We start from the raw sequence: 24058 nt of genomic DNA, 5'->3' as shown, positions 1-24058 counted from the left end.
CTCTACTTTACAATCTTTACAATATATAAATGCATGACCTCACATAGCTATTTAGAAAATTGAAAGTATTTCTATCCAAACATGTTAACCACATTCACAGAAATATTTATATCGAAAGACAGTACTAATAACAAAAATACATCCAGAGGTCAGTAGTTGATAAAGAGTAGATTCAGTTGTCATTCAGGTTAGTGGCTACTAGTAGTTGTGCCATTTGGGTTTGTTTTATGTAAATATTTGTATTTAAATATAAGACACCTGTAGACTATATGGCAGACTATTATAATGCAAAAAATTGAACATTTCACCTTATATTACAGTGGTAAAATGAGAACAGTATGTTTTCTAGAGGTTTCAAATGGAAAAATATACATGTATTTGTGTATATATACACATATACTGATTACTTTCTTCCCTTGTATTTCTTTATTGACTGTCTGCCAGTATTTTAGAAAAACATTTTGGAAATAGCATGTGTTTTTATTGCTAAAATATTATTAACTAAATAATTCCTATTCATTAAAAATGTATTTTCTAATACAACTAAATAAATTTCTGTCAAGAACATTATTGAGTTATACAACAAAGTAGAGAGATGAAACTATCTAAACACTATAATTCTCTCTATAAAAGTAATTCAGAAATGCAATCAATCATTCATTTATTGGCTCTCTATAAATTTGATATAACTATTTTGTGTCCATTCTATGCTTGGGTCTTTTGGTATATGTATGTGTGTGTATTTTTGGTATATATGTTTACATTTATGTAATAAATATATAATTTGTACCTATGTATAACTTTATGTACATACATAATTTATAAATATTCATGAGAATATCTGATCAAACAAAAAAGCATAATGGCCTAACATTCTACAAAATTTAGCATGGAGAAATCATGCAAGAAAGGCTTCATGGAGGAGGTGGTCCAGAACTAGGCTCAGAAGAAATTATCCAACTTGGTTTGACCAACAGGAAGAAGAAACATGAAACTTTTTATAACTAACCTCAAAATAATTGGGTTTCTCACTGGATTCATTTACACAGTGGTTATTATTGCTGCCACTCATCAGCTGTCATAGTGTTCAACCCATCCACCACCAGTGAAATTGGAAGGGAAGAAGAGTTAGTTGCTGAGTTCAAACAGCTATTCTGCTTTTTCTTCGTTATATCAGAAGCTGTTACAGTTCTATACAGTGGTAGCTTCCCTGGGATTTTCTTAAAAGAATAAAGATACTCTGGTTAAGAAGCAGAAATATCCTGGGGGAAGAAAATATGTCGTGGCCTTTCTCACCTCTCCAAAAAAGTAGAGGAATTTAATGGTAAAAACTCTCGCACTATAATGATCCTAAGAACTATCAGCCAAAAATGATGGCCTAGCTTCTCTCATTAGCATACTCCATACTAGGAAATATTTTATTTAATATTTTATTGAATTCAATTTGACTTATTTTTCATAATATATTTAATGTTCATAATATATTTAGTTGGACATGATTAACCTCACCTTCGAAGTAACATCACAGAAAATATTATCTGGATAATACTTTCCAAATAGTTCACATTATAAAATATTAAACTACATTTGTGTTATGATATTAGTAAATCAAGAATCTTGAGCCAAATTTTCTCCAATATGACCAATGTTTAGGGAGTCATTTGGGGATTTTTCAGTAACACATTAACTCTTTCAGAAGGCTAGGGCAGAGCGACCCCTACCACTTAAAAGTTAATGGGGACTTAGAAACCATTACCATGTCCATGTGCTGTTTTTTCATCCTAAAAGCTTTACATTGGCCAGGCTGTGTTGTATGTCATGTCTTTGCATCCGTTTTCATAAAACACTGCAAATCCATAATGTTTTCACAAGTGATCTCCAAGTACTTATATATTTATTTTTGTATCATTAAAGAGGTTCTTCCTAACCATGTGGCATGCTGCAACGATTTATTTAAAGGAGAAATTCACAGCCTGATAACATGTTGAATTCAGAATGTGCTCCTAACAAAGGTCTATACAGATTCTGCCCAATGCCATTTATGAAGAAATTTCCATTTCATTTAGAATTCTTTGGCAATATTGAATTCATTTAAGCAGTTCAAAGAGAGAGAGAGAGATCCATCATTTTTCTGCTAGTAAAGTTAGAAGATTATGTAAGCCAGAGGAAAAATATAGCTCAAAGTTGAAATATAATGACTGTGACTAATGTTAATATGCTGCTCTTCCTTTCTAAAATTACAGAAACATGGACAGTAGTTAGAGACAACTGGTAATGGTCTTTGCTCTGAAAAATTCCATCGTAAGAAGTGGAAATTACAATTTAATTTAATATATTTTAATTAATATAATCAGTAGTGAATGTCAGCATATCAAACTTTCATCAAACTATTTTTGATTTGGCCTGAGAATTAACTTATTAAACTATTTCATATGACATCCATATACAAATAGATATCATAAAACAAATTAACCAGTACAGTTCATCCTTTCCAAATCACCCACGTTGAATGCTGTCTAACCTCTTTCTGTCTGAATCAGGTCAGTAGTTACATTGTTTTAAATATTAGGACTTTGATTATGTTAAATTATTAGTACATAATTTATCAGAAATGTTAATAGAGTCAAATGTGATCGCTATCATTTTTTCACACTATGACAAAGAGTTTCCAAATAAGCTGAATAAAAAGGGAGAAAAATCACAATTTGCAATGGGGTTTCTTTCTAGAAATTAAATGCAACCAGCTCATCTGAAGGAAGCACAGTTGATGTTGCTCCACCCCGAGAAGGCGAACAAGCTGAAATTGAACCTGAGGAAGACCTTAAACCGGAAGCTTGCTTTACTGAAGGTAAACAAGCTCTAATAGGATTAAAGTTCAATCTCCCCTCTTTTCTTACAGTGACCAAAAATACCCCACTTGAGGGAACTATTTCAAAGAAATGGTAAGGGCATGTTTATCTTTGCTTTTTCTCTTTTCTTCTGAAAAGTTAACTTATCTATATTTCCAGATTATATTATAGCAGTGACTGTGCCTGGACAATTAAGATGATCTGACCTGTCTTTTTTGTTGTTGTTTTCTTTACCCTTCAGAATGTGGAGAAGCTAATCCTATGAGATAAATGGCATTCTGGAATGTCATCTCATTGATAATGACTGCAATCCCTTCAGACCTCATTGGCAATTTGATTTATAGATGCTGCAGTAATTACACACCATCCTTCACAGTTTCAAATGTGGTTAATTTGTGCTGTGATCAGAGCTGTTTGGGGATGCAGATATACTGTAGAGCCTTGACAGGCAAAACAGTGCTCTCGTAGTGATCAGTACAAAGTCTTCCACACAAATCAATAAAGATTTGCTGATTCAATGTGATTGGGTTCAATCCAGTGAGTAGTAGCTCAGAGAGTTAGAGCAAGGAATGGATGGAAATGAGAAATAATATGAAATCTAGGAGGGGGAGGACAAAGGAACAGTGATACTGACTAACAAGATGAGTCATAGGTATAACTAAGGAAAGCACTGAGGGTGAAAATAAATTAGCTTGGGAAAACTGACAGTGGATGATACCTAGAAGACAGGGGTCTTTTCTGTGCATGAAAAGAAGGAAGTGAAAAATTCAGGATCACATCAAAAGATTAATAAGCAATTTGAAACATGCAGCTTTTCCCCAGACCTGAGAGGTATTCTTGGACCCTATTTCCATCAATGGCCTTGAGGCAAAGAGAGATTCTAACTAGTGTTAATAATGAAACTATTTATATTCATACAACCCTCGATAAAGTAATTCCTTGAATTTTAGGAGTCTAGCTAAATATATAACACTGAGAATGAGTCATTGTATAGGTAGGATGTTGAGATGACTAAGGAATGAAGTACCCAGTTACCCTGTAAATGATGATCTGGGATTGGCATGGAAGAAAGCAACCAAGTTTACTTTTTCCTATCTAAGATTTAAGTATATTTTCTAGAAAAGATGAAGGTGGTTGGGAAAGCAAAGTAGGTGGGTAGGGTGATGGGCAAAATAGATAAAGGAGATTAATAGGTACAAACTTCCAGTTACAAGACAAACAAGTCATGGAGATGAAAGATTTAGCAAGGAGAATACGGTCAGTAATACTGTAATAACTTTGTATGTGACAGATGGTGATTACACTTACTGCGGTGAGCACTTAGTATGTATGCGATTGTTGAATCCATAGGTTGTACAAAACATGTTTTGTACAAAACATGTTTTTTTCTAACTTCTTCTATTTAATGCTATATTTTAGGATGTATTAAAAAGTTTCCATTCTGTCAAGTAAGTATAGAAGAAGGCAAAGGAAAGGTCTGGTGGAATCTTCGGAAAACCTGCTACAGCATTGTTGAACACAACTGGTTTGAGACTTTCATTGTCTTCATGATTCTTCTCAGCAGTGGTGCTTTGGTAAATGAAATGCAAAGTGATAAGAGTCAGGTTCCAGTGAAATAACTTATTTTCTGAAAATACCACAAGCAGACACTGAGTTTAAGAAGCAAAAGGGAAGGTATATCTATGCCTGGCAAGGCATGGCACCCAGGGTTTAACTATGCAAAATGAAGTACATAATAAATCAAAACTATGAACAGCCAGATGGAATTTCTCATCTGGTATTTATCTAATAGATGTTTTCCTCACTGAGACATCCATTTACAGAGACATTCTGTAACTACGTTAACTTCCATGTTAAATACCATCCAGTTTGCCCTAATAATTATATTAACATTTCTGGACTAAAAGCGTATTTTGTTTTCTTTATATATAATTAATTTACTCTTTCAAAATAAGCCAAATCAGTCAGGGAATCATTGAAAGTAATGTTGGAATAGGCCAAGTCTATCCCTCATTACCAGAACTTCTAGTTATTTCTTGAGTTCACATTACTTCTCTAAAATCATGTCTTTATAGCAGTAATTGAGATAGAGATTTGGGGGTGAGAGGCAGGAAAAAAAAAACATACTATATCAGTAAAGATATTGACATTTCCTTGCCAACATTTTCTGTTAGTTTTAGTCTCTAGCTTTTGTCTGATGTTTGTCAGATATTAGCCAATATTTATCAAATTACTGCTTTGTATCCGATATTATGCTAAGCAATTTCATCAAGTACTTGGGGGATGCCAGCCTTTCAAGTAAAATAAAAACATTCTTGATTCACAGGCTTTTGAAGATATATACATTGAACAGCGAAAGACCATCAAAACCATGCTAGAATATGCTGACAAGGTCTTCACTTACATATTCATTCTGGAAATGCTCCTCAAATGGGTAGCTTATGGATTTCAAACATATTTCACCAATGCCTGGTGCTGGCTAGATTTCTTAATTGTTGATGTAAGTATCCTCAGTGGTTTTTATGAAATTACTTTTTAAAGAGGCAAGTTTGACATTTCATATATTCCTATGATTAAAACCTTGATTTTGAGAACCTAGTTTTACTAATGCTGACACAACTCTGCACCTAAACACACACACACACACACACACACACACACACACAAAACCACACACACACACACACATTTATTACACAATAAATATAAAAATTAGGAAAGTTTCATGGGAAAGGGTAGAAGAGGTCCAAAAAATGTGGACAGTGGTAAGGAAAACACAGAGTGTTCTATGCCATAAGCAGACAGTTCTTTTTTCCAAAAATTAAGGACCTCAAGGTAGGAAATAGCTAAAAATCTGTTGACAGATCTAAGCACTTAGCTTATTAACAGTTACATTAAAAAAAAAAAAAAAAACACAAAACTCCAGGAGGTAAAATTAAGAAAGATTTGGGACTCCTGGGTGGCTCAGTCGGTTAAACATCTGCCTTCAGCTCAGGTCGTGATCCCAGGGTCCTGGAATCGAGTCCCGAGTCAGACGTGCTTAGCAGGAAGCCTGCTTCTCCCTCTCCCCACTTGTGTTCTTGCTATCTCTGTCGCTCTCTCTCAAATAAATATATATATATATATATATATTTAAAAAAAAAATTTAGGGCCACGAATTGTGAGATTGCATTTTAATCCCTTACAAGAGTACTGTTACTAAATAATGTTAAAACAACCGATTTACTGTATTTATTCAGCCACATACCCACAGAGACAATAAAATACATTTCCATTCTTAAATCAATAGTTAGATACCCCAGTAGCTATTCAGAAATTTACCATGCAAATAGTTAGGTGTAAGAGCCCTGCTTTGAATCTGATTACCCTGGGGTGAGTAGTCATAAAAACATTACCAGTTATAGGATCTGTCTGACTTGCAGCCTATTTTCTTATTCCAAGCAATGAAGAAGCACTGGGGCAAAATGACAGGCATCTGGTTCTTTGTAGTATGGGATATTCCATTGCACAAGGCTTTACAGCCTCCCAACAAAACTAGGTACTTTAAGCACTATCTCTAGCTGTTCCCTAGCAATCATAAAGCACTTTATTTTTAGCTCTAACACTTGCCAATAAGAATCAATAATTGCTGTATGTGTACATTCATTCTTTTTATCATTTTGACCAGTACGGGCCTATCTAAATTCTACTCCCCTTTCTGACACACATACATACTTAGAGTGCTATAACCAAAATGTGTTTAACTCTTTGAGTTGATAAGAAATCTGCTCCCAAGTCACTTTAATAGACCAGAAATGATTTCCAATTTCCATGGTCGGCTTTAAATGGATAATAGAGGTGAATTTTAATGTTATCCTGAAAAGCTATCCAGAAAGGGAAGTTTAATGTTCTTACAGTCTGCAGCCGGAATGAGCTTCAAAGAATATCTAGGCTTTATTCTAGACATTAGGAAACTGAAGCCTGAGTTTAAATAATTTTCCTAAGATCAAACAACTACTTAGTAACAAAGCTGAGATCAGTGTCCAAATTTCCTAATTCCCAATTCATTTCTTCTTTACTCCAGGGGTTTCTTATCTGTTATAAATGTAATACTGTATTTTTGGAACTGGCTTTGGGATTTAGCATTTGTAATCTCCAGCTTTTTCCTGAAATGATGGAACACTGAATACATTTAAGAATCCTCTCTGGTTCAGAAAGATTTTGTCATGCATTGAAGATCATTTACAAATGTAATAGAACTTCTCCAGAGAATTCTGAAATTTACTGAAGTATTATTTACTAAAAATTTTACATTTACTGAAATACTACATTGTACTTCAAGTACTTCCATATAGTTGGCCCATACAGAAAATATGAGTAAGATGTAAAACTCTCTCAAGAGCAGGGGTTTTGTATCCTGTTTGTATCCTTAGAGACACCTAATATAGATACTTAAGTATCTACTGAAAAATGTCTAAATGAATAAATTTAATTTCAAAGAATATGCCCCAAAAAATTACTTCCCTTTTAGCGAGTCTCAATTAGTAGACTGAAAGTGGGTAATTAAAGCCTTCTACTTTGGGGCAAGTCATGTTATCTTAAATGGGTCTATTCTTCTTTACAAAGCCAGGGCAGAAATATGTGGATTAATATAACCTCAGTAAATGGAGTGCTAAAACTGTTTTTAAAAGTACAAGTAAAAACATACTTAAAAGAGTTTCACCAGTCCATCAAGTACATTGATGTAAAAAAACTAAAAAACTACAGAAAGCGTATCCAAAAAAAAAAATCTGAGGTGTAAGTGAAGTACTGCAAACCAGAAGGAATATGCTTTCAAACCTTGAAAAATTTATTTGTATAAAAAAATATAATCTGAGGGCTCCTGAGTGGGTCATGGGATCGAGCCCTAAATCAGGCTTTCTGCTCCGCAGGGAGCCTACTTCCTCCCCTCTCTCTCTCTGCCTGCCTCTCCGCCTACTTGTGATCTCTGTCTGTCAAATAAATGAATAAAATCTTTAAATATATATATATATATATATATATATATATATATATAAAATCTGTTCAATTCCTTACCTAAAAGTAGACTGCGGTGGACTATCTATCCAATCTCTTAACATTGATTCATTTATTCAATAAATGTGTTGAGCACCTAAAAAGGACCATATGCTATTTTAAACAAAGGAGGTATGAACATGAGCAGACCAAGCCCTGTTAGAGCTCACACCTTGTGGAAGGAAGGAACAAACAGTAAAGAGGCAAACAAGTAAAATTTAAAAATAAGCTATTTTGTCACATGTGATGTGATTGTTTTTCCTATTTGGGTTTTTGTTTCTTGGCTTTGGTTTTTTTTTTTTTTTTTTTTTTTTTTTGTCATGAAGAAATATTTCATACTGATTTGGTCAAATCTATCAGTCTTATTTTTTCCCCTTCTTGGTTGGGTCATGCTTCTTAAGACCCTTTCATATCAAAATTATTAAAACATTTTTCCATGTTTTTCCCCAATTTTACAATTTGAGTTTTGTGTTTCTTCATCCATTTTTATTATGTCATTTTCATTTTTAATCAGTCTGAAATTTGTTTTGGTGTAAGGTGTGAGGTTAGGATCCAGTATTATTTTCTTCAAAATGGTTTCTCATTTATTTTTTTCACCTCTAATTTGAAATGCTACCCTTATGTACATGCTAAATCTTGGCAAGTCTTAGGTAGAATATGGACTTTATTTTGTTTCATTCATTTCTTTGTCTACTAATATGACAGCTTTAATTATTGCATATTTATAATTGCTTTTAATATCTGGTGGAGTCAGTCCTCTTTGTTCTTCTTCTTAAAATAATACTTAAGTTTTGGTATGCCTGGGTGGCACAGTCAGTTAAGCGGCTGCCTTTGGCTCAGGTCATGATCCCAGCATCCTGGGATGGAGTCCCACATCAGGCTCCTTGCTCAGCAGGAAGCCTGCTTTTCCCTCTGCCTCTGCCTGCCACTCTGCCTGCCTGTGCTCTCTCTCTCTCCGACAAATAAATAAATAAAATCTTTAAATAATAATAATATTTAAGTTTTACTTTTTCATGTTAATATTTTAAAGTTTATCCAGTTACAAAAGACTCCTACACAACTTTTTAAAAAATATATGAAAAAATATATTGGTTAGCACCTAAAATAATTATAGCATTGCTTATAATAGTTTTTCACTTTTTCCCCTTGGTTTTTTGAGGTCAACAACAATATATCTGCAAATAATGAATTATTCTGCTTTTCAAATTCATACAGCCTCATTTCTTTTTCCAAAAAATGTTTAAAAAAAGAAAAGAATGTTGGTAGTGGGCATTTCTTTTAGCCCACTTTAAAGAGAATGCTTCTAGATTTTGCTATCAAAAATTATACAAGTGTTTGGATTGAAATGTCTCACTGGAATGCATGGAAGTAATTGTATGATTTTTATTTCAACTTGCTCATACTGAACTTAAAAAAATTATATTTAGCCATTTTAAAGAGAAATACATTCATATTATGTGGTTCAATAAACAATCACAGAACTTATAGGGTCTTCTTCAGAACCATCAAATCCCTCCTGCATTATTTCTCTTTCTCAATCTCACTGCCATAGGAATGCAGAAAGGTGTGGATTACAGCCATCCCCCTGAAACTTCTAACATAGACAGTTATATATTCGCTGTATTGTGAGGCACCTAGATTCATATAAATTTATACTAAAATTTCAGTTTTTGTCAAAGGGCTTCTGTTAAACGTTGCACACATTAGCAAGTGCCTTTTATGTTTAGCACATAAGAGATGAGGATAAAAATACTATATATTGAAAGGTTGGGGACCTGTTTGTTGAGGTGGAAGACACACTGGGCTACAACTCAGAAGACATAAATTCTAGTTACAGCCTTGCCCCTTGTTACCTTTTCTTAGACTAGTCATTTGGCTACTCTCAGACAGAGATAATAAGTAAAACAGCACACTACCAATATGTGTTGGTATCTTCAAATTTTAAGTACATTGCAAATCTTTAAAAATATTTATTTCAAAATTGCCTTTAAGGTATATTAAGTTTTTTGCATTAGTTAACTCAATAAATGAATTTTTGTCCTACACAAAATAGGATAAGGTCTATTAAAAGAAATTCACTAATGTCCCAATTCTCTAGAAACTCACAGAGTCACTCCACTGTGGGGTGGTTATATGGAAGTGGTGTCTCCCAGCCTTTGAATCTCGAATTTCCTATCCATCCAGTACTCTCTGATTTTGGCCATTGCCTTTCTTTTCTTTTCAAACCATAAGCTTTCTTACTTCAGGTTGTGAGGAATTTGCAGCCACTTCCCTTTAAATGCCCAGTTCTCCAATAAAGGACTTGAAGAGCATGAGGGAAGTATTCTGAAAGAAGCTCGAAAAGCCTAGAGCTGCTGCTAATACTTCCGAGGCAAAGGAGCCCAGAAAATATAAGCCCACACATTCTCTAATAACCTTTCCCATCTTTCCAGTCTTCTGTGGCAGCGAACAGTAGACAGAAATGAATAGCTCAATAAATTATCCTGCCACTAGTCATTTATTTTTCTGTTAAATTCTCTGAGATGTATGCTAAGTTAAACAATGAGGGAAGAGTGGCTCCATTTTCCTCTAAAGCTTCAGTTCTAGTTTTTACGTCACCCTTTAAACCATGTGTTCTTGGGCAGATTCGTTTCCATCCTAACTCACAAGACTCTTGGAAGGAAAAAAAAAAGACTCTTGGAAGGATTCATTTAGATAGATTCATTTTCAATGACCCTTCTTGCAAGAAATTAAGCCCCAATGCCTTTAAACCTTCCCATGGATATAATGAATTAACTCCTCCCTATGCCTCAAGGAAAGTCCTAGATGCATTTGTACTGCCCTTGCAAGAACTGAAAAGATAGTCACTCAAACCATTTTCCATGTTCTGTGGTTCAGATAAGGAACAAATTTTTGATCATGTATGCAAAAGGTTAAGATATGGTTTTGAAGTCAGATCACCTGGGTTCAAGACCCACCCAACTCCACCTCTTATTACCATACATCCCTTTTCTCGGGGTGGTGTAAGGAGGGTGCAGGGGTGCTCAACGCCCTCACCAGTGAAAAGGCAATAGTAATAGTACCTACTTCTTAAGATTTACATGCATAAGGCACTTAGAACAGAACCTTGCATACAGTAAATGTTCAATAAATGTTATTATATTGAAAGAAAAAATAAGCAAATAAAGTCTCTTCCTCTCAAAAAAGGTATGTCTTCTTTAACCTTTCATATATCTAAGTAAAATTTAGTATATGTGTAAATATCAGAAGATGTATTATCACTATGAATTATAGGTCCAGAAGTTCAGATAAACATTTCTTCATTATCAGGAAACTACAACATAGTCTGATAAAATTTTTTTCAGATAAAATTATTTTATTTTTATTTATCCAACACATATTGACTAAAGCTTATTTAACCAGACAGTATTAGGCACCATAAGAGAAGAATGTTTCATCCCAGCCCATAAAAAGTTTATGTGACCTGGCAGGGGGAAAGAAGATACATAATCAATTGATTCTATTAAATGGGAAATGCTTCCAGTACACATAACCAAGATACTACATAAGTTCAGAAGAGGAAACATGATTTCCAACTAATGATATTAAGCACAGATCCATGGAGGATCTGGCTTTTGAACCAAATCCTGAATCACCAGTGGTATATCCACAGGTTGAAAGGGATTCCGTGGGTTGAAATATCTAACTGGAAGGTCTCACATGTTTATAAAAATGGGCAGAGGGGCGCCTGAGTGGCTCAGTCATTAAGCGGCTGCCTTTGGCTCAGGTCATGATCCCAGGGTCCTGGGATGGAGCCCTGCATTGAGCTCCCTGCGCAGTGGGAAGCCTGCTTCTCCCTCTCCCACTCCCCCTGCTTGTGTTCCCCTCTCACTGTGTCTCTCTCTGTTAAATAAATGAATAAAATCTTTGGGGAAAAAATGGGCAGAGATTATTTTCATTGGTAAGATAAGCAATAACATGAATATAAAATGAACCCACTATGTGGAAGATAAAGGCTGCCAAGATATGTCTGAATTTTATTTAGTTGGTATTAAAGAATAAACACCATATCTTATGCCTTCAGTCAACAGTTTATTTCCAGGTGAACTATTAATATCTTTTCTTTTTTGTAGGTTTCTTTGGTTAGCTTGGTAGCCAATGCTCTCGGCTACTCAGAACTTGGTGCCATTAAATCCCTAAGGACATTAAGGGCTTTAAGACCTCTAAGAGCTCTATCCCGGTTTGAAGGCATGAGGGTAAGAAGAATAAAATCTCTCTGATGGGGCGCCTGGGTGGCTCAGTGGGTTGGGCCGCTGCCTTCGGCTCAGGTCATGATCTCAGGGTCCTGGGATCGAGTCCCGCATCGGGCTCTCTGCTCAGCAGGGAGCCTGCTTCCCTCACACTCTCTCTGCCTGCCTCTCTGCCTACTTGTGATCTCTCTCTGTCAAATAAATAAATAAAATCTTAAAAAAAAAATATCTCTGATGATTCATATCAGAATTAAATGTAGGTAAAGATTTAGATACAGATGGGTACCATAGTCCTCTGATATTTACTTCATGGAATTATAGAATTTCAGAGCAGGAATCTTAGATATCACTAAGGCCAGCCACCTTAAACCGAAGTTTATTTCAACAAGTCCTCAGAAATTGTTTGTGGCAGAACTAAGACTGGAATCCAAGTCTTCTGACGATAGTTCAAGGGTGTTTCCACAACATCCAAAAAAAATATGCTGCCATTTATTTCTTTTCATTGCTTATTATACATATTTAAATGATTTTTTACTACAGACATTCATCCTACTAGGGGTTTTTCTTCCTCCCAATAGGCAGTTTGATTCTTCAAAAATCACTGGTAATGAATGAAAGGTAAATGGTTTTTGTCTGCTTTACTTCTTCAATTAGTATCAGTAACAAAAATACTTGTTGTACAAGAAAACAACTCTAAATTGTAGTCTCTGATAAAATCTGTACATTCTAATAAGCAACCAAAATAAAGGGTTAGAATAATTAACCAGGCATTTCAGGCAACCCCTGGAGTTTGTTTTAAAGATTGCTCTTTTAAGTAAGCATTCTGAATGAGGTTCACTTTTTCCACAACATGTATTTTCCTCTTCACCTTAGTGTATATTTTTTGCATTTACACATAAAGTACACACTTATTTAGATACACAACCACTTGTAACACCCCTCGAAATACTATTTCAAAGGACAGGTTTGTTTAATCCAGCATGCAAATGCACAGAGATATTGAATTTCTCCCTGGCCATAGGCTTTTATGTTAGAAGGTTTGTTTAGAGCAATAAAAACACTTCAGCCTTGACTTAGAGATTCACCCATCACGGAAAATGAAACCACTCTCTAGACTTTCCAGAAGCTCTGTAAGCAAAGAAATATTTGGTTTTATATTCTAATTTCATTTCAGTGCTACTTGATAAAAAAAAGTCACAAAATTCATAAAAAATTGTTACAAAATTTCAAGTTCTATTCAAACCAATTTTTGCCATTACTAACACTACTTAAGCCCTCATTTGCTTGCATGGTTTCACTTTAGCAATTCCTTTTTGAGGGAAGATAGCAATGAACAAAATAAGAAACTTATAAATTTGCTCTAATCTGAAAAAATATTGTTTGGCATTTTTAATTCAATCATATGACGGAATTAATGTTCCAGCTATGAAACATGGTAAAATGTACCACACAGTTATTTGATAAGAAAATTTGTGGAGGTCATTTTACACAAATTGTAGTAGCAAAGAAACTTGGCAAGTATTATATAACTTAATTTCTAAAAGAAATCAAATTCATTCAAGTAGTATATGAAATTTTTACAATTTTGGATTTCAGATTTTGATGTCAATTTAAAAATTTTTGGTATTGATTTCTAACATAATATTTACATTATTTTAAAACAATAGTTTCATTTAACATAAATGCTTAACTAAAGAGTCCACTATTAATCAGATTAAATTAGATAAGTAAAGATGCTATCAGCCTCCCTAGGAATTTCAAAATACATCTCAAGCTTTTGAATTTAATGAGAGAATAGGTAACTTGATTTCTTCTTCATGAAACAGGTCAGCTTAGGTTGATGAAGTAACATGTACACTAAAGTGAACATTTGAGAGATTTAGAATAATAATGAGGACATATTTGTTATTTTTATGTCCAGAGATAAAGTCCATCTCATTTAATATAGTTTTTTAAATTGGGATTTACCAATAGAGAAAAAAAGAATTTACCTTGCAAATTCTTAACCCTATCTTCGTAGTGATAAAAAGTTGACTTGATCTGAGGAGGCAGATTTAAGGCATTACTAATACTTTATTTGCAAAGGGTTTGTTTAACCATGTTTTCAGTTCATCATTCATTAACACTCCTAAAAATTAAAATGTATTGCTGAATGACGATTATTTCTTCTGTTGGTATTTAATGCGTTTTTTTTTTTCTTTTTTCCCCAGCATACAAACATTTTCTGACTCCATCTTACTATATATCAGGTTTTTATTTCTTTTCACACTTTGGTATATTTTGCTTTCCTTAAATCCTTTAGCTATTTAGTTGTGTTACTGTTTATTTTCCCTTTTACATATGTCCTAGAAAACATGACGAGAAACAACTTACCCACCTAGATTTTTATTTAACTCTTTTTGCACCCATTTTAGTATTAAATAAATAAATGAAAGGAATGGTTTTCATTCTAGCAATTTGTAAGTGGCTTTTTCTCTTCTAGGTTGTTGTGAATGCTCTTGTTGGAGCAATTCCCTCTATCATGAATGTACTCTTGGTATGTCTCATCTTCTGGCTGATCTTTAGCATCATGGGTGTGAATTTGTTTGCTGGCAAGTTCTACCACTGTGTTAACACGACAACGGGTAACATGTTTGAAGTTAGTGAAGTCAACAATCTGAGCGACTGTCAGGCTCTTGGCAAGCAAGCTCGGTGGAAAAACGTCAAAGTAAACTTTGATAATGTTGGCGCTGGCTATCTTGCATTGCTTCAAGTGGTAAGTTACCACTGTATGAATTCTGGAAACATTTTCAAAATGTTTCACAAAAGATCATTTCTCTGATGTTCTTTGCTTGAATAAAATTATCTGACAGTACAAAAGCAGTTGGTGATAACACATATACTATTAGCTTAACTTGACTTTAAGATGTTTTGCAGTTATTTTAATGTGTATTTCCCCAATGTTCAGCTTTTAGTACGTTAAATATGGCCTTATTTTCCTGCTTCCTGGTTTTTTTTTCTTATTATATTATTGAGTGCTATTGTATTATTACTGTTTTTAGTTTTCCTTAGCAATCATTGCCAAAGGAGCAATTTTATATGTTAAAATAACAATGTACATATTTTAGTGATTAATTAAATGTATAAGTTATTAGCCTAGGGGGTGCCTGGGTGGCTAGTCGTTAAGCATCTGCTTTCAGCTCAGCTTATAATCCCAGGGTCCTGGGATGGAGCCCCGCATCGAGCTCTCTGCTCAGCAGGAAGCCTGCTTCTCCATCTCTCACTCCCCCTGCTTGTGTAACCTCTCTCTCTGTCTCTCTCTCCCTGTCAAATAAATAAATAAATGAATCTTTAAAATATATATTAAAAATTAAAAAATAAATTATTAGCCAGAAAATTTATTGTGCCAACGTCTAAGGAGTATGGTTCTACTATTTGCAGAAATACAAATCTTATGGAATAGATTTCAAAATGTATAATGTTAATAATTTTGGCTTAACTGACCACATATTAACTAATCAGTAACTCACTAATGAAAACAACTGAGCTGTGTTTAAACACACCATAGGTTTGAATAACAGAGCTTATATTTCAGTATAGAAAGGATTTGAGACTGAGATGGGTTTTCTATGAATCAAGCCTCTAGTTAAATTTTTGTAAGAAGAAAATTAATATCTTCCAAGAGAAAGAAAATGAATTCCAGACTCTAAATACAATCATATTCTACTTCAATTCGATTTCTTGATTCAATTCATTTCAATCTCTTGATACAGAATTTTATGATATCATACAAAAACCTACTTGTAGTAACACTATCAGAATTTCATATGGTAAAATGCCGCATTCTTAAATTAGGTTTTTATGCAGAATTCAAATATGTATTGTTCACAGGCCACATTTAAAGGCTGGATGGATATTATGTATGCAGCTGTTGATTCACGAGATGTAAGTATCACTCAAATACTATTAATAATTAGAAGATTTTCCGTAGTGAACATTTGTAATAGTTTAAGTGAATGACCAACAATTTCATATTAGATGCAATCAGAATATTTATAATTACATACAGAAATGATCCTCTTAAGCTAATGTACTTCAATAAAGATGGTATTTTGGTTAATATATGTCTGATATATCTATCTATATGTAGATATCTACTATGAAAGGATATCTAACTGCATGGGATCAGAAGACATCAAATTGGTCTATAAATGAGACTCAAGATTGGGAACATTGCTCATGAGAAAGTAACTTGCTTCTCCTTATCCCTGGAGAGTATGATAAATCAGAGTTTGTGAAGCAACTTCCAAAAATATCTTGAAAAAAAAAAAAAGCAAGTTTCAGGGAAACTCAATTTTGAAAATAGGAATTTAAAAAAATTCCTCAGAACTTACCTGTTTATATGACATTCCCCTTAGAAGCTAATGTTCTATTATTAAAGCCATATCTTCAAGAACCAATCCAGACCCAAATTTAAAACGCTGCAAAAAAATTTATAAAACTAATAATAGGTTCAAAATATTTCTTGTTATACCACTGTTATTTACTCTAAAGAAAATGTACAGGTAAGCCACAAAGGAAAAATAGATTCAAGAACAAGCATAAAAATTACAAACTTCCATTATCCTAGATCATACCAGTTTGAAAAAACAACTTCTTTGCAGAACAGTATCTCAGGGCAAAGCAAAAATAGCTCTAGATTAAGCAACAACACTCACTAAATTGTTAACTTATTTTAAGTATTTATTATGTTTTTAAATATTATTTAATATTTTCAATACTATTTAGGTAAAACTTCAGCCTGTATATGAAGAAAATCTATATATGTATTTGTACTTCGTCATCTTCATCATCTTTGGGTCATTCTTCACTCTGAACCTATTCATTGGTGTAATCATAGATAACTTCAACCAACAGAAAAAGAAGATAAGTATTCCTCAGCTCTCAGCTTTCCCCATTCTGAGATTCTGTCTGTTGTACATCCACTAGTCAGGATACTCATAGTCAAGACAGACTTAGATCATTTTTATATTCTTTTCAGTTCACTATGTGGTCAGTTCAGCTGCAGTTTCCAGCCTCTAGTTGGTGGCTCCTCTCTAGGTTGTTCCTCTGCAGAGTTGCTTTAGTGTCTTTGTGACCACTGCTTCAAAGCATCCAGTGGGCCTCCTCTAATGCTTTACCCTTGCTTACAGAGAATTTCGGGAATTATTTCCAGCCAGTTTTCTAGCCTCATTTTCTCCCACACCACATTTCTGTATCTCCTTCCCTACTCCTCAGTCAATAACTGCCGTCACCACTATCATACGTTACACACATAGCCACATGGATTTTTTTTCTTTTTTCCCTTTCTAAGCAAGCCATGCTCTTGTACCTCTATGACTTTACACAGGGTATTTTCTTTACCTGGAATGCTTTGCCTAGCATACCTCTGATCATCTGTTAAGGCCTAGCTTATAAAGACTGTTTCTGAGTCTTCAGGGTTTATTTTGGTCTCTGCAATACTTTTTTATATATCCTTATGCATTTTCCACCTGTCTTCATTTTCCTATTCCATACGACAAGATATTGTATCTCATATTATCTATTTAATTCTGATAACAGTCACATTTTCTAGCACACGGGAGGTACTTAAAATTATTGAATAAAGAAAGAAAACTGCCAAAAGTGAAATGGACTAAGAAAACACTTTTTCTTTCACAAAAATATATTTGAGATCTCTGAGCCTCCTTCTAAATATAATATAATCAAATTACAATCCTGTACTAATCAGAGATTTATGTGATTATAGGTTTTATATAAATAGTAAAGTACTCCAAATTTTACATAAATGAGAAAAGCAGAATATATATATATGTATATGTGTGTGTGTGTGTGTGTGTGTGTGTGTGTGTATGTGTGTGTATGAAATGGGAAAACTTCCATTTAAAAATTGAGAAAAGACTAAAGACTCAGAAATATTTTTGTACTGGTGCTCTTGTAATACATATTGAGATTGTAACTGGTTTTATACTATATCTTTACTTTGGAGGTCAAGACATTTTTATGACAGAGGAACAGAAAAAATACTACAATGCAATGAAGAAACTTGGATCCAAGAAACCTCAGAAGCCCATACCTCGGCCAGCAGTAAGAATTACTCATCTCTTTTAGTATTCTAAAACCTTACTTCCATATGATGAAGTTGGGAGTGCTTTGGATGAGAACATACTGAGTGACATTACCAATATATCATAGGCCCTAATAGTGAAGTTCATATTGTTTAACACCATTCACAACTGCCATACTCAATAAGAATTACTAAATTCTTAAAAAGGAGGTAATGTTCTTTATAGTTTGTCAGTTGAAAAAGTCCAACTTGAGGTTCTCAATAACTATTTCCAAAGCAGCCTTCATATTCCTGCTGCCACCTACTGCTTCCCGGAACGTACCCAATCTTGTTACATGGCACCGTGTTGCCATTTAAATAAATGGAGTCTGGAAAACTCCCATCCTACCCCAGTACTTCCCTCTATACTATTTGTTCTCTCCATTCATATGATTAGAAAATACTCTTAACTTTCTTAAAAAGGAAAAGGGCATCATCAAAATAGTTTGTTTCACCAAATACACAAAAAAGAAAAAGACTTAATCAGAATGCATACTCTGTAGAGCTTCATAATATATGAAAAAACATAATAATGATGGATTATGTTCATAGAGCTGTTTGTACTATAACTTATCTCTTAGATGGGTAAGGAATAAGGAAGCTGAGCCCCCCAAAAAATCGTACCCAAAGTCAAAGCCTGTAATTGCCAGAATTGGGACTTGGCAAGCCCTCATGAAGCCCATCAATGACTTGACTTAATCATATTTCTAAGAGTTTTGGAGTTGAGGTTAGAAGCGACAAAGCGGGGAGGTAGAGCAGGAAACACAAAAGGGCATAAATCTACTTTACTGAAGGTCATTTAAATATATTTAAAAGAAGGAAACTTGGTCAATTCATGAAATTGATTTTTAGTAAGTTGTGAAATTTCATTTGATATTTTTATTCTAAATTATTAAATATTTATCTTCCTAACAGAACTATATTCAATGACCATAAGAGTACAGTAATCTTTGAAAGTATGTGACTCCTGAGATGATTGCTAACAAAACGAAGAAAAAGTGTCATGCATTTTTGTTGAAGCATAGATAAAGAACAGATCTTGAAGAAAGACAGATAAATAACAAACACACAGACACACATAGTTAGAATAAAATAGACAGTGACTGATATATTTTGAAGGAGGGAGAGATGGAAATAATATATAAACCAAAATTCCTGAAATATTGACAAATGAGTTAGGGTATTCATCCATCTAAAAGTCTGTCTGTATCAAACTACTTTGTAAATCTTGTTTCCATAATTTTTTATGAAAATTATCATAGTTTTTTTTTTTAAATCAAGCAAAGCCCATGCATATTAACAGCCAATTGTCACCAATTTATGTCTTACTGAGTTTTGTCTTTCCGTGGAACTTAAATATACCAAATATGTTTTGTTCTTATCCAATGACTTTTTTCATTTCCTCCTCATATTTTAATGTGAAGAGAAATGGAGCACAAAGAATTGTTTGGACTAATGTGAGAAGGGCGTACATCTCGTGGCCACATATGGAAGGACTTCACTTGCAATTTCACTGGATCATTATTTATTAACCTTCTCTCTGCTCTCTCTCTTCCTAGAACAAATTCCAAGGAATGGTCTTTGATTTTGTAACTAGACAAGTCTTTGATATCAGCATCATGATCCTCATCTGCCTCAACATGGTCACCATGATGGTGGAAACTGATGACCAGAGCAAATATATGACTCTAGTTTTGTCCCGGATCAACCTTGTGTTCATTATCTTGTTCACTGGAGAATTTGTGCTAAAGCTCGTCTCTCTCAGATACTACTATTTCACCATAGGTTGGAACATTTTTGATTTTGTGGTGGTGATTCTCTCCATTGTAGGTAAGAATAGTTTAATTACAGAGAGGTACCATTGTAGGTAAATTTTTCCAAAGCCCGACAGCTGTACAACACAGAAATTAGATCTGAGAATGTTAATATATATAATTCTAAAGTTTACACTTTCCTTTTCCTCTAACTGAAGAATGTCGGTATTCAAAAATAGAAAATATATTTAGAGATTTCAGAAATAATCTTTGTTTGTAATCAGCACATTTCATGTGTGCGGATAACTCCTCATAGTAACCAAGTGTATATAATCTTAAATTGCCATGACATTCTGAGATTATTTAATTGTTGGATTTTCTAAAAATCTATATCGGTTTTTAACATTAAAGAATCATTTAATAAAATTCTGTAATCCAATCACTAATACTAGGGAGTGGACCCAAATATTTAGTAAAAATTTATACTCATAACAATCCTGCTGTTTTCATAAATCTTGCAAGGACAAAGCATTCATATAAACATAAAATACTCACTGTTTAGCTGTTTTCTATATTTTTCCACAGGCATGTTTCTGGCTGAGCTGATAGAAAAATACTTTGTGTCTCCTACTCTGTTCCGAGTGATCCGGCTCGCCAGGATTGGTCGAATCTTGCGTCTGATCAAAGGGGCCAAGGGAATCCGCACGCTGCTCTTTGCTCTGATGATGTCCCTTCCTGCCTTGTTTAACATCGGCCTCCTGCTCTTCCTGGTCATGTTCATCTACGCCATCTTTGGAATGTCCAACTTTGCCTATGTTAAAAAGGAAGCTGGAATTGATGACATGTTCAACTTTGAGACCTTTGGCAACAGCATGATCTGCCTGTTCCAAATTACCACCTCTGCTGGCTGGGACGGGCTGCTGGCACCTATTCTCAACAGTGCACCCCCTGACTGTGATCCTGACACAATTCACCCTGGAAGCTCAGTTAAAGGAGACTGTGGGAACCCATCTGTTGGGATTTTCTTTTTCGTGAGTTATATCATTATATCATTTCTGGTTGTGGTGAACATGTACATCGCTGTCATCCTGGAGAACTTCAGTGTTGCTACTGAAGAAAGTGCAGAGCCCCTGAGTGAAGATGACTTCGAGATGTTCTATGAGGTCTGGGAGAAGTTTGATCCTGATGCCACCCAGTTTATAGAGTTCTCCAAGCTCTCTGATTTTGCAGCTGCCCTTGATCCTCCTCTTCTCATAGCAAAACCAAACAAAGTCCAGCTCATTGCCATGGACCTGCCCATGGTCAGTGGGGACCGGATCCACTGCCTCGACATTTTATTTGCCTTTACAAAGCGTGTTTTGGGTGAGAGTGGAGAGATGGATGCCCTTCGAATACAGATGGAAGACCGGTTCATGGCATCAAACCCCTCCAAAGTCTCCTATGAACCCATTACAACCACTTTGAAACGCAAACAAGAGGAGGTGTCCGCTGCTATCATTCAGCGTAATTTCAGATGTTATCTTTTAAGACAAAGGTTAAAAAAGGTATCAAGTGAATATAACAAAGAGGCAATTAAAGGAAGGATTGACTTACCTATCAAAGAAGACATGATTATTGACAAATTAAATGGAAACTCCACCCCAGAAAAAACAGATGGAAGTTCCTCTACCACATCTCCTCCTTCCTACGACAGTGTAACAAAACCAGACAAAGAAAAGTTTGAGAAAGACAAACCAGAAAAAGAAAGCAAAGGGAAAGAGGGCAGGGAAAATCAAAAGTAAAAAAGAAACAAAGAATTATCTTTGTGATCAATTGTTTACAGCCTATGATGGTAAAGTCTATGTGTCAACTGGACTCCCAGAGGAGGTGTATGCCAAACTGACTGTTTTAATAAATACATATGGTCAGTGCCTATAACAAGACAGTGACCTCTCCATCACTACAACTCTGTGAGTCAGGGTATCAACAAGATTGACAAGAGGTTGCTGTTTTCATTACCAGCTGACACTGCTGAAGAGAAACTCAATGGCTATCTAGACTGTAGGGATAATTGTGCAAAGTGATCATTGTAACTACACCAAACACCTTTAGTACAGTACTTGCATCCACTCTATTTTTAACTTCCATATCTGCCATATTTTTACAAAATTTGTTCTAGTGGATTCCCTTGCTCCCTAATTCATAGTTTATTCATAATACTATGTCACTATTTTTGTAAATGCTATTTAAGTTGAGAAAAAAGCGTATAAGAGCCCTGTGTTCCTACTCCATAAGTCTCTCAAATAACTTTCAAAAGTGTTTTGAGAGATAAAGTTCATGCTCAAAACAAGAAAAAAAATTCTAATGTCAATAATTTCAGGTACTTCCGTTTTCTAGATGGCTTTAATTTTGGAAGTGTTTTAGTCTGTTACATTTGTTTATATCTGAACAGTTATGTGCCTGTAAAGTCTCCTCTAATTTTTAAAGGATTATTTTTATGCAAATATTGTTTCAGCAAGTGCAGATTTTATTCTAAGTTCCAGAGCTCTATATTTAATTTGGTTAAATGCTTTCCAAAAACAAAATGAAAAAAATCTAGAAAAAGTGTATCTAAAGTGTCACTTTAGAATAGTTGTCCCACTTTCTGCTGCAGTTTTGCTTTGCCATCTTCTACTCTCAGCAAAGCTGACATTTTATGTCAATTCAACACCCCCTGTTATGTAAATAGTTATTTTATCCTGTGGTGCATGTTTGGGCAGGAATTGAATATATATATATATACACATATATATTCAATTATATACACACACACACATATATGTGTATATATATATTTTTTTTCCTGCTAAACAATATCTATTAAATCAAATATGTACCACACTGTTACGTGTCTTTTGCAAGCTTCCAACAGGGATGTATCCTGTACCATTCATTAAACATAAATAGTTTGAAGACTATCACTAATGCATGTCAATATTGCCTATGCTGCTCTATTTTACTCAACCCATTCTTCACAAGCCTTGGTTAGAAGTCACATGTCGATAGAGTGAATTCAAAGAGCTCTATCGAGTATGTCAAGCAGAATAGTTTGCAGTTACTTAAAAGTACCTTTACTTTCACATTTTAAATTCAACTTGAGTGTCATATGATGTCTCTCTATATTTCAAAGAAACACACTGCATACTGCCTATTGTCAAAACCTATACTTCATATTTTGCTAAAAATATGTCCAAAATTTGTTTAAATATAAATAATGTAAAAATATGATCAATTTTATTTGTTGCATTTTGTACATAAGAAAATTATTTTCAGGTTGATGACATGGCAATTTATTTTACTTTATGCTTTTGCTTTTTATTTTTAATCACAACTCCAAACTTTTGAATCCATAAGACTTTTCAATGGATAATTTCCTAAAATAAAAGTTAGACAATGGGTTTTGTGGATTTCTTTGTTATAATATATTTTCTACCATTCCAATAGGAGATACATTGGTCAATATTCAAACTTAGATCATTTTTTACCAACTATGGTTGCCTCAATATTACCCATTATTCATGGAATTTTTTTTTTACTCAAACTTTTGTAGTATTTGCTTATGCAGACTAGTCTTATTTTTTTAATTCTTGCTACATTAGAGCTATTAGAGAAATAACATGGGCTCGGTCCTTTTTAGCCATGAACAAAGTGGCAAAGTTGTGCAATTACCTAACATGATATAAATTTTTGTTTTTTGCACAAACCAAAAGTTTAATGTTAACCTTTTACAAAACTATTTACTTGTAGTGTACTAATGAACTGCATGCAGGGAATTGCTATTACTAAAAAAGAATGGTGAACTATGTCATTATTGAGCCAAAAGAATAAATATTTCATTTTTTATTATATTTAATTTGTTGGCCTCTTTTATTTTTATTGATGGACGTTTGAAATAATACATATGAAACCTGTACTTGATCTGACATTTGTACACATAAAAGTTCACATGGATTTTATAACAGCCTAACACATGATCCACCAAGTAGTAAAAGCTATCAAAAGAAATTTTTGTGAACTTTTTTGTGTGCAAAGAATCAAATCCACATGTTC

General features: G+C 34.1%; 1 protein-coding gene across 11 annotated transcripts in view; it reads left to right on the top strand.

Moving 5' to 3' along the window:
- Positions 1 to 21807, top strand: part of LOC111144135 (sodium voltage-gated channel alpha subunit 3) — a 78119-nt gene extending 56312 nt beyond the window's left edge. For all 11 annotated transcript variants that reach the window (XM_022505549.1, XM_022504760.1, XM_022501056.1 and 8 more), the window contains exons 17-26: positions 2728 to 2848; positions 4269 to 4423; positions 5176 to 5349; positions 11996 to 12118; positions 14595 to 14867; positions 15983 to 16036; positions 16880 to 17017; positions 18113 to 18217; positions 19796 to 20066; positions 20576 to 21807. In XM_022505549.1, the coding sequence (XP_022361257.1) occupies positions 2728 to 2848; positions 4269 to 4423; positions 5176 to 5349; positions 11996 to 12118; positions 14595 to 14867; positions 15983 to 16036; positions 16880 to 17017; positions 18113 to 18217; positions 19796 to 20066; positions 20576 to 21771 (2610 nt within the window). In that variant the 3' untranslated portion in view covers positions 21772 to 21807. The remainder of the gene's footprint in view (positions 1 to 2727; positions 2849 to 4268; positions 4424 to 5175; positions 5350 to 11995; positions 12119 to 14594; positions 14868 to 15982; positions 16037 to 16879; positions 17018 to 18112; positions 18218 to 19795; positions 20067 to 20575) is intronic.
- The last annotated feature ends 2251 nt before the right edge of the window (positions 21808 to 24058 follow it).

This window comes from Enhydra lutris, unplaced genomic scaffold (assembly GCF_002288905.1).
Source record: "Enhydra lutris kenyoni isolate GAN:26980312 unplaced genomic scaffold, ASM228890v2 scaffoldscaffold1, whole genome shotgun sequence".
Lineage (NCBI taxonomy): Eukaryota > Metazoa > Chordata > Mammalia > Carnivora > Mustelidae > Enhydra > Enhydra lutris.
Note: the sequence above shows the minus strand (reverse complement) of the source record. Positions and strands in the feature narration are given on the sequence as shown.